The sequence below is a fragment of the Epargyreus clarus genome, unplaced genomic scaffold (genome assembly GCF_041222505.1).
Source record: "Epargyreus clarus isolate Ecla_fem2 unplaced genomic scaffold, WU_Ecla_fem_2.2 ptg000034l, whole genome shotgun sequence".
NCBI classification, from domain to species: Eukaryota; Metazoa; Arthropoda; class Insecta; order Lepidoptera; family Hesperiidae; genus Epargyreus; species Epargyreus clarus.
The window spans coordinates 2,659,787-2,677,577 of NW_027332239.1; the positions used below are offsets into that span (position 1 = coordinate 2,659,787).

At 35.0% G+C, this 17,791-nt stretch overlaps 3 protein-coding genes across 3 annotated transcripts; all 3 read right to left on the reverse strand.

The window, feature by feature from the left end:
- Positions 1 to 226: 226 nt before the first annotated feature.
- LOC140755844 (ciliary microtubule inner protein 2B) lies at positions 227 to 17,546 on the reverse strand. The gene is made up of 5 exons (XM_073091185.1): positions 17,330 to 17,546; positions 3,003 to 3,104; positions 2,485 to 2,637; positions 1,323 to 1,519; positions 227 to 1,097 (listed from the first exon to the last, which is right to left on the reverse strand). The coding sequence occupies exons 1-5, from the start codon at positions 17,398 to 17,400 to the stop codon at positions 865 to 867; spliced, it is 756 nt and encodes a 251-aa protein (XP_072947286.1). The 5' UTR covers positions 17,401 to 17,546; the 3' UTR covers positions 227 to 864.
- On the reverse strand, positions 3,905 to 4,703 carry LOC140755846 (uncharacterized). Its single transcript, XM_073091187.1, has 2 exons — positions 4,396 to 4,703; positions 3,905 to 4,221 (listed from the first exon to the last, which is right to left on the reverse strand). The coding sequence occupies exons 1-2, from the start codon at positions 4,496 to 4,498 to the stop codon at positions 4,028 to 4,030; spliced, it is 297 nt and encodes a 98-aa protein (XP_072947288.1). The 5' UTR covers positions 4,499 to 4,703; the 3' UTR covers positions 3,905 to 4,027.
- Positions 6,025 to 7,863, reverse strand: LOC140755845 (uncharacterized). Its single transcript, XM_073091186.1, has 3 exons — positions 7,618 to 7,863; positions 7,023 to 7,124; positions 6,025 to 6,650 (listed from the first exon to the last, which is right to left on the reverse strand). Exons 1-3 carry the CDS (start codon positions 7,697 to 7,699, stop codon positions 6,442 to 6,444), a joined length of 393 nt encoding a protein of 130 aa, XP_072947287.1. The 5' UTR covers positions 7,700 to 7,863; the 3' UTR covers positions 6,025 to 6,441.
- Positions 17,547 to 17,791: the final 245 nt, after the last annotated feature.

Here is a 17,791-nt window from a genome sequence, read left to right on the forward strand (position 1 = left end):
TCCCTTTTTGATTTATACTTATATTTATTTACGTTGGTATAATCCCCGCCAAATTGCTAGTCCGCTCTGAAGTTGTTGCGAGCAGGTCATACAATTTGCTATGGCGATATATTCAGAGCGGACTAGCAGTTTTACGCGGACTATTATCAGGCTGACCGCCCATTGATTGCTAACTCGTGAACGATAGTTGCATAAGCTACCTTTTTGTCGCTTGAGCTACTATGCTGTTACAGCACAGGTGTCTTAAGTTGTTGTTTGAGCGACCGACGAACGATACATGTTTTATTTTATTTGAAAAATCTGTCAACAGTCGATTGTCTATGTATAGGTGCATAAGCTACTAAATAGTCGCTAAACAACATTTCGTAGTCGCAATAACGACAACATAGTCGCTGAAGGTACTCAGTAGTAATTCAGTGGCCAATGGGCAGTCAGACTAAATGTAAACAAATTTTCATATTGTACCCAGAGTTAGCATGTCATACAAATATTTACAGTAAAGTAAATATAGAGTCTGCTTTAGTTTCAATTTTGACGCATTGCCAAATTAGAAGTATTTTGAAATACTCTTTGAATGCTAATTTATAAAAAGTTCAGTCGTTTTTTTATAAAATTCAAGAGCTTTAAACAAATACTTATTTAAATTATAAATTCTTCAATTACCAATTATTAATTACAGCTTGTATTATTGCTTAATTTAGTTTAGTATCCATATTAGATTCTAATTCCTACAATTGCATTATTAAGGACCTTTGTATAAATCAATAGTTAGTAATAGTGAAGATAATACTGATTTTCTTCAAATACTTATTAGCAGAAGAATGTTCACCGACGCTTGGTAAAGAACATTCTTCTTCCTGTATGCTATCCCCAGTTCCAATATGAATATTTCTTGTCGTGGTCCTTCAGAATGGATTTGATGTTGCTATCGGCTTCGTGCAACTCTTTCCTTTTATCTCTTTCCATTTTTATGAGTTCCAATCCTCGTTTCGCAGCGCAATGATATCGTTGACTTAGGGATGCTTCGGAGCCCTTGATTCGAGGGATGTGTCCCGTGTAACCAGCAATCGGTGGAAACTCTGGCGATATTGTGTTCTCTGCAACAATCATTTGAATAGCAGTGGCACTAAGTTAGTACCTTGTGCAACTCTATGTAATCTAATAATTGACCATCAAGTATTTGTTTAAAAATATAGTCTTGAAAATAAATTGTTTATGCTAAATAACTGATATAGTATGAAAGTAATTTATTTCAAAACAAAAATTAATTCTATTATCCATCGTCAGATGCTTTTTAAAGATCTTAATAATATTTATGTTACCTTTGTACTTATTTATTTCCCGGAATCGGCTAAGATCCCTTCTAATCTCGTCCCTGGAGTGTATGGTTTCCATTTTAGGCGCACTTCTGGAGCGTACGTAGCTTCTGTTCAAGTCAACTTTGCGTCTTAGTTCGCGTTGGTTTTCAGCAAAATCTGCCATGCAGTCGTCAGCGGCCCGGCCGTAGGATTTTCCGTATCTGTAAAATATTCAGATTTATAATTAATTTGGTAGTTATTGAGAACCTATTGAAGAATTCTGGTTCATCTATTGGTAAGTACAAGTTGGCACTTCTTAACAGTTTTTATAATTAAATAATATGAAATAAGGTTTGCAAAGCAGGCATTTTTATATTGTACGAGCTTTTGCCCGCGGCTTCGCTCGCGTTACGAAGTAATATTTTCATCCCCTATGTTATCCCCTTGGGGGTAGAATTGATCAAAATCCTTTCTTAGCAGATCCCTACGTCATAACATCTACCTGCATGCCAAATTTCAGCCCGATCCGTCCAGTGGTTTGGGCTGTGCGTTGATAGATCACCATGTCAGTCAGTCACCTTTGAGTTATATATATTTAGATTTGGTACGTATTTTCTTCAACACAATGATAAAGTTTATTATGTTTATGCTTCAACGTGAATAAAAATTCATGACGGACATGAGCAACAATAATAAAACTTGTTAAAGCTTTGTAATCCGAAGGTCGAAGTTACCGCGTTATCAAGGGCAAATCGTTTTTCACATACAAATCGAATGTGTGGGGTGGGCCCGGAAGTTTCATTGAAAACTTTACTAAATTAAATATAGGGTATGGTCGGGACAGGCTCTAGATAGAAGAGATTATTGGCAATTGATGTCCTATGATTTTATTCAGGTGTGACCGATTTCAATGGATTTAAAAAATGTTATCTAATCCAGATGCATATATGTATTGTTTTAATATTATTTTGTTGTCTATACCGGTAATGGCATCAGTTTCGGGAAGAGTGTTTATGTTAAAAGTGTCCGGGAATTAAAATATGTAACTTGTGCAAAGTGGATTCTTTTTGCTCAGTAGATCACATGCATAAGATACATAATATTTCGTATGTATCTCGGTATATTCTAGTCTATTAGTAATATTTTATATCCTTCTAAGAACTTGTTTAATATATCTCTTGTGAACCTGAAATTCATCCCAGGCACGTATCCAGTGTATCCGGTCATGTAGGCCGTCTGTCGGTGTCGAGTGCCGTCGTAGACATCTCGCATCGGAGTGTCGCGCCTAGGCATATTGTTGATCTCATAGTTGTCGCCTGGTCGATACTCTAGCGGTTTACTGGAATTTTTAAAAAGATTAGTGTGATAGAGTGTACACTTTGATTTAATGAATTGCGTCTCCAGCAAAATTAAATTATTTGCCATATGTGATTTTGCAATTTTGAGTATGAAACCAAGGTAGCCAGAAGTATTCTAGTAAAATTTGGATTTAAGTACTAGATCGCCACATGTGCCAGTAGGCAATGTTCATTGTTTTATTAAGACTGGATGTGCAAAATCGTTTTAGTGATGATGTCTACGAAAGTTAATACCTAGATTGTAATCTTAGGTTTCTTCCCCAAATTCAGATGGGAAAGAAACTTTCCAGAAGTTTCTTTCTCATCGGTTCGTTTTTATCATCGGGAAAAAGATTAAGAATCTTACTTGAAGAGTCCTTTGGAACGTATCTCTCTCAGTATTTGACGGGTGTTGTCGCCGTAGCATTTTCCGAAACGAAATTTGAGCAGTGGACAATGACCGGTGTAGCTAGAACAATAGAATTGTCTACCGTTCAGTAATAATAGAATATCTCCTCAGAATATGTTGATGTCACTGAGTGTCTTCGACATCATGTCTTTTGTTATTTAGGATCAATGACATTTTATACTATTTGGGATTGAATCGTATTACGGGTATTTATAACTAAGTATTGCCATGAAAGCATTTTGTCTTAATGAACCCTAAGCGAATTGTTTGTCTCCATACCATAGATAAGTATAGATATGTCACTGCCTTGTAATTGAAGGAAGCCATTAAACTGCTTAAATGGCTGTCATGGTGTAATTTACGCATAACAATGCCGACATGTGCAGTTAAGTGGTGCACAACACGAAATTGAAGAAAAAGTGCGGAGAAGTATCGCTCCATTCGTAAATGATCTAAAAACTACATTTTTAAAATATTTTACAAACACGAAAATAGATGACGGTGACAATTTCAATTGTCAAAACTGGTTACATTTTCTTGTTAGGAGTGAGTACTCTTTACTAATCTATGCTCCATACTATAAACGATCCCAGATTTTTTTACGTTATGCTCCACAGTAACACAGTAAGTAGTAACTCAGTATACTTTAAAATAGGTTAGACTGAAATATTTTTGCCAGTGTATCATTTACTTTTGCACTACCAATATGGTCTATCTATTCCATAGATATATAGCGTAGCGAAAAAAATCTAAGTCTATGATCTATTCCGTTACCATGTTGTGAATTTAATTTGTGTTTACAATAAATCAGCTCAATCTAATACAAAATATTTCACCGTGGGAAAAATTAAAATTCAATCTTGTCGTACAAATTTTATTTTCATGAAGATATTGAAGCGTGTAAAACGTATCTGAATTTTTTCGCCTACATGCTCAGAGCATACACTTATTGGGGTAAATTCGATATTAACGATGTTATCGAATCACGGACAATCTTCGTAGACGAAGCAATAACCCGACGGCAAATGTAGCACGAAGGGGAAGTCGCAATCGCAACGCGACCAGTCGCAAATTATGCCCATAGAGAGTGCGACTGGTTCGTCGCAAGTGCGCTGCGACGGTGTAGGACGACATTCGCTGTTTACACGATGCATGTGTTCGGGACATTCGTCTACACCTGGAAACATTCAAACAACTTTGTAAATATTTAACAATAGCAAATGAGAATACGGTTGAAATATTATGTGGAAATTTTGTATGTATTAACAGGTGCCCATTGCTCATGTGATGTTTTGAAATCCAAAGTATGAACTATGCAGCTTTTATGTAGGTATTAATTTAAATTACTTACACGTTTTATTATACATTAAGCAACCTGGATTACCCACTCTAGCGTAGTACATCGTGTCGATAACTTTGATGGTGCATAGCACGAGCAAGATCCACTGCATCATGTTGCGATAATGAACTGACAATTACCTCATGTTACGACTGATTCGAAATCGACCCATTGTTGTGGAAACATACGGGAAAGTATCAGAGACAGGTACGCTATTTTTGGGAGGTAGGAATGGGTCCTGTAAAAACTCTATAACAAATGGGTACTTGTTGAATGAGGGTTCATCAAAAATAGAAGATAAGTAGTTAGAAGGTAGGTAGTTCTCATCTTATCACTGAACTTGTGAAAGAATGCGACGATATAAATCAGTCTACGAAATCTGTCTGGTGTGTTGAAAGAAAGAAACTATACTGTCGACAAAAGCATTCCTTGCAACAATGATATTAAAAAAACTTGCACGTCATTTTTCAAATAGAGTTGTATCGATAACGCAGTAAAAACGTCGAAGACTATTTTCCATGTGTGTAGTAGAAACACGATTCTTTTTCTTGAGAATACATTGTTGTTTTTTGTTTTGTTTTCTGACAGACTTCTTGGTTATATAATGCTACAGTATGAGCTTGTTTGCAAGCACATCAATTTGTATTCACAATTTTTTTAAATGGCTAATTGCGATTTATGAGTGGTCTTTTGTAGACGTAGGTAAGCCATCGTGATGGATGATGGTTTAAACCTCACTTACTCTGCGAGTGGATCCGTCTCCAGCAATGGAACAGTAATGAGTTAATGATTATTATTTAGCTAAGAACTTGCTTAAATAATTGGCCAAGTGCAATTGGAATTCGCACACGAGTGTTGCATACCACCGAAATTTTCATTATTTTGTATATTCACTATTTGTCAATATAACACCCACTGCGTAAATGCATTGTGAAAATTTGAACTGTTATGGTTCAACAGATGAAGCGATAAACGACTTGAAAAAATAAAACTGCGTAGGTACTCCGATTTTTTAATCTATTTCTCTAGCCTTATTAAGATCGGCGTAGTAATATTAAAATATAAGCACCAAAGAGATTTTATTTGCTTATATTTTCCTGAAGAGTAGTTACGTGAGCAATATTTATTATTACAAAAAGGTTCTAATTTTAATCTTAAGTTATGTAAGCACAGGGGAATGGGGTAGATTTGCTTACTTTCGCTGACAAGGGCAAGGGCCTCCCCCTAGCCCTTGTCAGGGTTAAAAATACTAACATTCTGCTTACTCAACATCTGAGTTACCCCTAATACTAAATTCATTATGATTTTTATTTCAATTAACTATCATGTTTGCAAAGGTTAGTGTTTGCAATGGTTGTTAAAATAACTTCGAGTCCAAATATTGTTTTCATACTTGGTTACTTATTATATGCAGTGTTGTGTAAATGTCTGCGAAATGTGGTATTAAAAATTCATTTAAGGGGTAGTTGTGTTGAATTACACACTGGGTTCACACTGGGGCTTAGTGAATCGATTTGAAAAGTAAGTACTAACATTATTTATGAGGTCATTGTGGCAGAGTAATTGGGACCTACAAAATGACTACGTAGGAACAGAATTTTCCGTTAAAACTGTATCCAATTCATAAAGTGAATAAGCACGTAATAACAACACGTTTGTGGTGAACATTTTATTTCATCAGCATAATCAGCACAAACAAAACATAATTTATAAAATATAATACATGCGTATTATTTTGATTAAAGTTTCGTTTATTTTTATTGGGTTTAAACGTATTCTCGTGTTGTAGAAAGCTTTTTTGCATAAACGAATAAATGGGAGGAATAAAAATTAGCGTGATAATCAAATATACTCCTAAAAGCAAATGTAACCAAAATAACCTTTTAAAACTAATTTTATAGATTTCATTGGTGTAATTGTCTGACCCAATCGGTATGTAGTTCAAGACCTTTGCCTCTGAGTACACAGACATATTATTTTGGTCTTTATGGAAAACTGTAATATCTACTATTACGTCTCTATTTAATTACTTCGCCTAAGTCTAGAAGAGTAAATAAGTTAATTCATGTCAGGTATATCGTCTTCAGTGAATCGTATCCTTTTCTTCAACTTGACTCGGTCTTTCCTTCTTCCCGCCCTGCGTTGGGCACGTTTCCGTTCCTTATGAGTAGTTTTAGGGCACGAGTCGAGGTCTACGCAGTGGCCGGTCACTTCGTCCATGACCATGTCGCCGTTGCAGTCACACCGCGACCATCCGCAGGTGTAACCTGGAAATGTTATATACGAAGTAAGTAAAAGCTGCCCGGTTTTGACGACGACAATATTATTATGTTTGCCTTACTACAGCTGTGTTTCTGCCATGGTTCGGTTTTTTGTGGTGATAAGAAGAGTTCTTAGTTCAAAGTAGGTGCGTATGTATGTGATTTTAGAACCATCTCTTCACTTGATTAATAGAAAGGTATACCTAATGGCAGCCCAATGCGATTGCCTCGACGCGATCTCTGAATCAAGATGATTTGAACGGGACAACGAAAAACAGATACATCGCTCAGTTAAAAGTATAACCATAGGAAGAGTTCATAGTATCGATGCTACTTGAGGCATATACTCACAGTAAATCAAAGAAGTATATATATTACCTAAACTGTACACTAGCAGCATGTCACATGTCCGCTGTGACATGGTGTCTCTGTCGCACCGTGTGTGGTAGGGGTGCATGCCTGTCGGGCAGTGGGGCACACCTGTGGCATAATGAGGTTACACTAGCAAATGTACACAACTGTGCATTGCATTAGAATTAAAAAGACATGCATGCCGTCTAGGTCAAATATAAGAGAGAGGCTATCTAGAGTAGGCATTCTTGGTTCCATTCAGGTAGACATCTAAATGATGAATTTATTTCGTGTTTTTCTGGGGTCTAAGTGTATTGACAATACAGGATATCTCTCTGTCTATGAATGCTATGAGCACACACACAATTTTTACCACAGGTAAGTACCTGTGGTTATGGTTTTAATTTTAGCGCTCGGGAGTAGAAAATGATAAACTATATATCTTGACATTCATTTTAAATTATAATATGCATAATACATTTTCCAGTAAAACATTTATGACATATGGAGAGTACAGGAACGAGGTTTAAAAGTTTATTACTTATGCGAATGCTAGGTATCTACCTACTACCGGCTGAAGTAGGTAGCTAGGTACATATATAACGTATAAAACGATACTTACACTTGCCATGGTGCAACATGCATCTCCTGAAGTATTCCAAACCGTTGCCTGTTGAGGCGAAGATCAAAATCAGGAGCAACATCGTTACCCAACCGACAGCGGCGAACAAATGCGGAAGAAACACTTTCCCACGCAGGTCTCACAATCGTCATTACGTGTGTTGTTATTGATAATGTTTTGGAAACTCTTACTTTAACTGTACTATGTAGTAGTGCACAGTTTGTAGGTTTATCGATCAGATACAGTACACTGTTCTGGGGTGGTTTAAATAAAAAATGGGGTTTTATTTCAACAGAAACTAATATAACTTATTTGGACTAATAAAAACTAGGTAAGTAGGTATATGACGGATCTTAAAAGTTTAAATTTATTAAAAGCTACCATATAGGCACAACACAATTAACGATAATCCGTAGTCTACCATCATTTACCCAAAGAGTATAATAATACCTAGCATTTACCTTCCTCTACGTTAATATATCTAGGGTTAAGTTCGAAATAGAATGATAAACGATCTAAGGTTAATTGTGCCTGAGGAAATTGACGGCATCAAGTTGGTTATAACTAGTTCATTGTTTAAATTGCTAGCTATTGAACTCGCTAAAACTTTATGGAGAAAAACATCAAGTTAGCAAATGCGGACAAATGGGTACAAATCACGAACATGCGGCCTATTTCTGTATAAAATATAGGTGACTGGGCATAGGCGTAAAACGCATGTAGCGGTTTGGTTCGTATAAAATGGTCGATGTGTATACTGAATTCATACTGATTGCATTATTTTCTGACCAACCTCAGGTATTCTTCATGCGTTCGAATATAATCTGAAGTAGTAAAATATTACCATTAAAATTCTAAATTAAACACATACAACTTTAGTTACTAGCTAAGTTTAACGTAGGCAGTAACATTATGGTACCTGATACAAAGCTACACGGAAGCCTACTACTACTAAAACTATGCGATTACCTGAACAATAACAAAGCAATTAAGTACTTTCGAAATAATCATGCTATAAAGCACCAAGTAATTATAAAGGCCATAAGTATTTATATACGCAGCCGAAATGCGCTGTCTGAAACAAGCCTACCCAGTAATACGTAAGCTTAGATAGCAGTGTGCCTGGCACCGAGCCGCCCTACCGCCGCGTTGATAACGCCATAACCGTATGAGATTGCAGAAAGATATTGAACTAGGCGCAAATACGCCGCGAATTCGATATCTATCAGTAAAACTGTTTTTGAAATAGGATCCAATCTGAAATTAGATCCAGATAGTGCTGAAGGCGCGTTATGGATAGCTTAATTATGATTTATATAACAAAGAACAATATATTGTTAGATAATTGCTTGTTTGATTAATAAAAAAATTAAAAGGGTCAAGTAACAATGTAAATAAAATGGGACTATCGTTAAATTACGTTTGAAAATATTTATAATCTGACTGTCAATTTACACCTGATAATTCAAAGATACCCTTACGCAGCTTAACGGGTTTCATTATGGTAAATTGTAACTTGAAGAAAATACGAAGACAACGAAGTCGTAGAAAAGGTAATCCGAAGTAGACGTTAATTCAATGAAAACAGGGTTTAAAGGATGTTGACCTTTGTTTATTACGGGAAAGGGTGGATAAAACTATACAAAAGATATTTAAGTATTCCAAGTACTTGAACCCTCGTTAACAGTCTAACTAGGGCTCAATTACGAGAGTTTTGTCGGAGACGAAGAAATCTATCGCCTATCTAATTCTATTACGATTATAATTGTTTTAATTAATAGCTAATTATTATTAATATTTGAAGGTGGTAGAATCCTTTGTGGTTCGACTCCGGCGGCACCACCGCCAAACTAACATAATAACAGCAGTGTTAGGCGCTGCTGTGTTCCGTTTTGAAGGGTGTGGTAAGGGAGACAGACTTTTCCGAGGCGTTTCAGCTTAGTCCTCAGGGGTAGCGCATCTGTGGCCGACCTCAGGTAGGAATATTTAATCCTATCGGGGGTGGATTACAGATGTCCATGGGCGGCAGTAGCCACTTACCATTAGGTGGACTGCATGCTCGTCTGCTACTCCTATATTATAAAAAAAAGCTGCATCGATTGTATAATAATTGTCAATAAATTTAATTGAATAATTGATTGTATTACTTAATCATGAACTGCAAATTAATGTTTCTATCATATTATAAAAGGAAAACAAAAGGTAGATTGATATCAAATTAAAATTAAATTCTTGTATAGATAGATAGTGCTTTATTTGGACTTTGGCATGATGCCATGTAAAATTTAATTTAAGCACTACTTAAGTATGATAGTTCCTTGAAGTTTGGCGAAGGAACGATTTACTACGAATTGATGCTTCGAAACTTTGACTGGTGAATTAACGTTTAGGGCTCCTTGATAATGCTGAAAATAGAGGAATTGAGTTTTGAACTTTATTTTAATAGTGTTTTGTTATGTTCCGTTTCTAATTCAGCTCATTTCATCGAATGAGTAGTACCTTCCAACTATGCTATGCCATGCTGGTCTTGGATTCGATGGATTGAATTAGGAGCAGAAGTTCACAGTGTTCCACAAGCATTTTTTGGTGCATTGTAAGTATGAGTGTGTTACCAAATTGTTTTTATCCGCAGTAAAGCTCTAAGGCTCACTACTTTTCCAGTTACAAATTAGTCAATGACGATGTACCTATAAATATGGCGGTTATGTAACGATTTATCTAAAAAATATCTTTCCTCGTCTTGTAGGTACTTTTTTCCAGATAAACTTAAGTATAACATTGAAATGTTGATAAACGTTACTCATCAAAAGTTTTATGGAAACGATTTATTCTTAACTTGCTGCCATCTTTTTCAGGCCGAGAAAAATTGCTACTAGGTTCAGCGCTTGTTTTGTGCGATACGAATTCTTAGCATGAAATCTATCAATCACTTATAGTACCTACGGTCTACGGTATCTAGTAGGTCTAGACTAGAGTATCTACGGGTAGTTTTAGCAAGAATTGTATGGTAATTGAAAGCAAAATACATTTTAGTAAGTAGTGCAATATTGTGGCGTTCTGGATGCATCAAAGTCAATCGATTGCTGGTTATCGGTCGGCACAAATTTTCTGGAAACCTGAATGAGAAACTTTAGGTATTGGGAAGCACAGGTGGGAAGATATTATAGAGGATATTAGGTATGTGGTTTTGTCCAAATTGTAGTTCTTTCCGATTCATAATCATATCTATAAATTGGAAGTGTGAAGTGAAGACCTAGGATTTTAATCCAGACCTTTAAAATAGAAGGCCGAAACGTATATCATTACGCTTTCTCTACTTATAAATAGATATTTATTATTTAGGTCCATTTAAAAAACCTATATTATTAGTAAGCTTGAGGTAGGTGCTTACTTTATTCAAGTCACCAAAATTATTCAATGATTCTTTTGCGTGGAGAGCTTGCGTAGCCAACTTTTTATTAGAAGTTTTGTCGACCAAATAATCGATCGTCATGAATTTGTTGCCAAGGTTGAGCGACTATAAAATTAAAAGGCTCAAGGCTCATACAAGCGTCATAATCATAAGATATTCAAAAAGAGCAAACAGCTGTGCCTACCTGTGCTTTCTACGTAAGTGGAGACAATCCAAATTGTGGAGACAATAAAAAAATATAAAAATGTAATGGATTAATTCATTGGCATTCTTTTTGATAATTTGTAACAAAATGAACTGTATTACATAGAAATAACAAATGGTCATGCTGTTCATCTGATGGTAAGTTTTTTTTTTTTTTTTATATAATATAAGTGGCTACTGTTGCCCATAGACATGGGCATCTGTAATTAACTCCAGATGCCTAAGATGAGAATGCTGCCTGAGGTCGAAAAACTCGTTTGGTCTGCATCTATCGTCACTGAAGTCTGAAACAAATTATACACGCCAATACATCGTGTCAAACGTTCTACCATCTCAATTACTTCGATCGGTACAAATTAACAATAGCTAATGACCTTATAGGCCGATTATAACATTGATCTATAATGTGTAACTATCAAGTTTGATAATCTAGTAATAAGGGCGATATTCCCTTGCATCGTTACGCATTCCTGTCATGGCCAGCAAGTTTGCAAGGCGCGGGAGAATCGAAGCGAATCGAGCTCGTGAGAACAATCGAGAGATTTTAAGTTAGTTTTCACTATCTTCTAGATGAACGGACGCCTATTGTTTACTGTCTTAATTCTAGCCCATCGCTTTCACTACGAGATGGCCGCGGGAAGCGTACCTACCTGTCTTGTAAAGAGTATCTGCCTAAATTCTCATTAGATACCAAACAAATCTACGAATAAATAAAATCTATGTAAGTATTATGAAAATAACTGCAATTATTGAGGTAAGTAGTAAGTTTCATGGCTTCGCGGCAGGTCGGTGTCGTTTTGAAATGAGTTCCATTGAATTTGACAGAGCGTTTAGTCGAAAATAGCCAAATTTAGAGGTAGCGATGTGTATTATTCTCTATGTACATCTAAAATTCTCGGGTAATCATTAAAAAAACTACGGTAAACGTTAAATATACACATAAAAATAGTCTGACTAAAACTTGCTGGCTGTTATTCAAGGTTACCTATACCTACGCTTACTTAAATAATTTTATTCAAAACTTCTTATCTTAATTGTGGGGTGTGCTTTCGTTGACGAGGCCCTTGACACTCTTTGTAATGGGCGCTGTCAATCGATATTAAACTTTGTGCACTGGCAGAAATCAGCAGTAGATTAAGTTGTTTCTGTTTAGGATTCGCGATTAGAGTGTTACATCAAATAACTTGTTAATTGTTTTGGATAACACGTCTTTTTAATGGAATTGACTGCGATAGGGGTTACAGACTTCCATATTGTCTTTGCAAAATTCCGACTGTTCAAATAGATTTTAGAATGACAAGGGTCTCTTTTCGATGCAGTAACAGTCAGCAATAGCGAACGACCACGTTCCTTCAATTGTATCTTCCATAGTATAATTGCTGTCATCAACGTACCGGCTTAATTAATTACAGTCGAATGATGTTGTATGTGATGATGGTGAGATGCCTAATGGTTTTACACTTATAATGCGATGATGTCTTATACGTATAGGAAGCATCCTATACGTATAAGACATCATCGCATTATGCTACTAGCAAGATGTTGGCACTACTTATACCATTTTAGGCATTTAACCAGCCTCTTAATCAAGTTCCCGGTTGACCAAATGGCTGGACTGGCTGGCGCTTATCTCGATTACAGAATTACACTAAGAGGCAATTGCACAAAGTTTTTCAAACTCATTCAAAAAGCAAGCAATTTTGGTGAAATAGTTTTAATTCATGTTCATAGTAATTTTCTTTCGGCTGAGTTTATTTAGTTTTTAGATGTAGTACCTAACTACCCATTTATGCTATGTTATGATTACACTCTGGATTTAATTAAAGTTTAACTTTGAATTTGGAAATAATATCGAATAAGAAAATATTACTGTTAGTATTACAATACACTTAATAAAAAAAAATTGTAAACCTAATATGAAGCAATACAATACATAAGTATTGGATTACAAATGACATTATTAAATCTACGGTCTGTTCGCTCCAGCATATCACAACTGGTCTGCCCTTGTAGGACTTTCTACGTCTTGTAGCTTTTTCACATTGGACATATTGAACGTAGATCCAAAGTCATGGACGTATATAGGGGAAGGTTGGTTCTTCTCGCATAATGTAGAATGATAAAAAAATCAGAGACTAGTTGACTTTTTTCGCCGACCTCGACTAAGGCATAGCTACTCCCATGTCCGAAGTCCATTAATGTAAGTCTGCCAATGCTTTAGCTACGTAGATTAGGAAAATGTATTGTAAGTATAAAGCGATATCGAATTCCCCATCTTTCATTCTTGTAACAGCGAGTCAGCGGGGAAAATATCATTTCCGGGATACCTCGCCCAACTTGTTTTGTTTGTAAGCTACTTTCTTTGCCATAAAGTTGAGCTAACTTCTTTGAAATGTGTTTTCTGTGAAACGATTAGTATCGCAGTGATAACTTTCTGAGCGTTTTAAGATTGTAGTTTTTAATAACTTTTTATTATTATCTTATACGTTGTCGGTGGCGCTAGATCGAGCTATATAATGAGACTTGGGTTAAATGTGTTTTTAACACACTTTTATTAGCTTGGGTTGTATGTACGTATGTATGTATGTACGTAACAGAGTAACGGAATCTGTGAACCCGATTTCTATCCACTTTGAACGTTCAGTTTAATTCAGGCGCTTTTCGAACCTGATAAATGGAGCACCCCACGCTTTTGTCACAATTATACTATTTGCTGTTCCTTAATTGATTCTTAGATTGAAAATTATTTTCTACTTTTTAGTTGATTTTATCATAAAAGCGTGTTTTTATTTTTTGAACTATATTTTAATATCTAGGCAGGTATTAAAATATAGTAGGAAATGTCGGAAGAAATTGAACTGACGTGAGGTTTCCATTTCTTTTATGTAAATGTTATTTAGGCCACAATGCAAAGTAGAGGTCTAATACCTACATGTCTAATAAGATATAGTTGGGTCTCTTAAAGTAGGTACCTACGTAATAATACCTATAGCCGTTTATTCTCTTTTGTGTGTAGGCAAGACTTCTATTTACTTTGTCTTACTTAAAACTAGCTCCATTTAGTATTTACCATATAGTACTGTAGACACAGAACTAGTTCATATTCAAACTTTATTGCCACGTAGGTAGATAATAAGCGGACGCATCTCACGGCTGAACATTATTTCCATCTCGTTTAAAGATTACAAAAAGGAAAAGGACAGCATTAATCATTTGTCCACGTTTCAGCAATGGATGCTATTACTTACTATGAATGAAAATTGCGGTATTCCGTAGATCAAGATGACTAGGCTGTTACGATTTGTTACGTCAAGGTTGATGTAATAATGTTATGTTCCGGACATTATTACTATAATAACCATCGTAAAATTAAAATGAATGTTTCTGACAATGATAAACTTTTTATACGGCACGACAACGGTTTCGTGAGCCAATTTACTTTTTTCCTGTCTAATGCAATCTGTGCGTGTAAACGCAATATCTGTGCGTGTAAAGTTAATAATAATTTAATTTAACTTATTTACTTGTTTGGCGTGACAAAAAAGTAAATAAAATAAAGCAAACAAAACCTGAAATACTTTTAAATAAGTGGAGAGTGCTCTAGGCCTCTCGTTCCCTGTTGTAGACAGAGATAATTATCCAGTTATGGCAAATTAGATTAAATGCACATAAAATACCAACCAATAACCAACAACCAACCAACCAACAATGTAAAATTATTTTTGCAATTCAATAGCACCTGGCATTTACAGCGAACATACCAAGATGTTGTTTATTTCTCGTGAGCGGATTGCTGGAGACCACAGTCTTCGATCCTATCGATTTTGTGAGACTGGGAACGTATATTGTAACTTTTTTCATTAATAATAATGATTAATAAATTATCAATATCGGCTATGTATGCTTTTCATTTAACTTCAAAACAATGCATCTTTGCAGCAGTGCATGTGGCATTGATGGAACAGGCAGTGTGAAGATTGTAAACCTACCCTAAAATAATACTTCTACCTTATGGGATACAAAAATAAAAAAAAAAGAACATTAGGTATATGATTCTTTTTATAAATCACAGCCTTCATTTAATATTAGCGTACCTAAGTACTTAGTTCATGAAGACTATTCGTCCAGAAAGTTAAAATAAACCCGTAACTTTGTTTCTCCACATAATTTATCTCACATGACCTCTCCGAAGATTGCTTATTGAGTTGGAGTTATCAAACTCAATAAGCAGTTTTCCTAAGGTTACTTAGGTCTTAGAAAGTACGTTACTAACATTAGGGATGTTGGAAACAATCAAGATAGGTAACTATTATACATATTATTCCTATTATTTTCTTACTTTCCATACAACACATAACTGTAGGGTATATAAATATCCATTAGCAATGTTTAAATATTAATAAAAGAAGCGTAGGCAGGACAGCATTTTACACCTAAACTATGGCAATACTTGTAGGTATTTCTGTTTGTTTTTTTTATTTGACTTAAGTTTAACGGCTAGTTTAGAAAACATAAGGCATTTAATATTGTCTATTGTTTAAGTTGTTTTTAAAGACGTGATAAGTTTTTCGTAAATTACAAAGTTGAAATTCGTATTGTTGTTAACTAGCTAAGAAGATATTTTAGGAGCAATTTAATTAAATTTGTATTTATATTAGCCTACGTTTAAAATGTACCTTGTAGGATTGCAAAGTTGCTCTATATGCTGCGGTACAAAATCAGTTTACAGTACTTTGAAACGGAATCTATCAATACAGGGTGAAAAAATGCGTGCCCAGGTTTGAGTCCTGCACGCATTTTTCCGCCGCTGGGCACTGATTTTTTAATTGCGTGCATATTAGAAAATGTGTTTAACTATAACTGTGAAGGAAAATACCGTATGGAAACCTGCATATCTGAGATCTTAAAAAAATCTTAAAGGTAAAGCCTAAGAATTAGCGCCTAGTCAGCATGGTGAACTATGGCCTAATCCTTATTATTATGAGAGGAAATCAGTGTTAAGCATTGGGATTCTAATGGTTGATAACGGTAGGTTCCGCCATTATTAAATCAATAAAATTTTAACCTTGAAGTTAAAGCGCCTATTTGATATAGAGATCTTATTATTTTTTACCATCCAAAATTGTGAAAATTAACGCCTATTCTGAGGTTCATGCGTTGTTATTAGACTGCATCAACATTTCTTAAATTTATTACGGCTTATGTATTTTTTCTACAAGATATAAATGAGAAGTTAGCGTGATTAATGAACATATCTTACAAATGTGGTTCGCTCTGTCTCGGGAGTAAGCCAACCGAGAAATTCCTATTCAAATTAATTTTATTTATTCAGCTATATTTGTTTGACACGCTTATTCTAAATATCTGGTAAAACGGAGCTATTTACTTATAAAAACAACCAAACAAACTTTATATATCTACTAACTCTTAATATAGGTGAGTTAATTGTAAGAAAAATAGATAAAAGTTATAATTTAATTTTGATATAGGTACATTTATTGTATGTTTTATTAATATCCCTTTTTTAACAACACAAGAAAGTTATTTCTAGTCAAAACATTTGTTATCGTTTTATTTTCACCACTTGTATTTAAACAGGTATGTAATTAGGCAGGTATAATGTAATGTACGTGTTTGTAACATACATTTTAATCTGTGATATTAAAAGGTATTTAGGTAGAAGAAAAATAAGTTAAAAAGTATTATGGAAAATAGTAAAAAAATCAATTGAAATCGGTCTTCGACCTTTGCGTGAGAATTGAGAAATGGGATCATACTTACATTTTTTATTGAGTTATTGTTAGAGTACAATGACTTTATTACACAATTTGAAAGATAATAGGATAATACATGAAAATTCTTTATTGTTGACATGTTTTTAATTGTAAGGATACGTGGATCCAATTTTTTCATATTAACTTCTCTATAATTAAAAACTATAAAAAGTCCTACTTCCCGTGATAAAAATATTTTCTATGGGCGACAAGGCAAAGGCTAGCAACAACAATGCCATTATCATTAATCAACTTTTATGTCATAATAAATCCGCGCCCTAAGTTTTACCCTACATTTGACTTCCGTAAGTTTATAACTTACCCAGGGATAAAAGATCCATTAGTTTGCGTTAAATAGTTTTGTCTTTCCCGTCCGCTTACATCCACCCACATAATTATTTTTTAACTTTTCACTTTTGTTTATGTTAAAAGTAAACAAACCATGGCGCGCTAAAATTTCGCGTTTACGCGGCAAGATGTTTGTCGCGACTACGAACTACGACGACTACAGAGTATACAAAACTACGTCCTACGGGGCTTAATAAAAGTTGTAAAGAGCATGCGTTGGAAAGTTTGTATGCGCGCGCATTGTGCGAATGCTTGTACAAAGGTAATTTGAATAACTTAAAATAAGAAAATGATGTTGTGCATAATAATAAATGCTGTATGTATTTTACATTATTCATTAAAACCTAGATAGCGTGACGATTAGTTTGGGATTGTGGTCAATATGGGTTCAAAGGAATCCTTACATACAAATGAATACTAAGTGGCTCATTGAGAA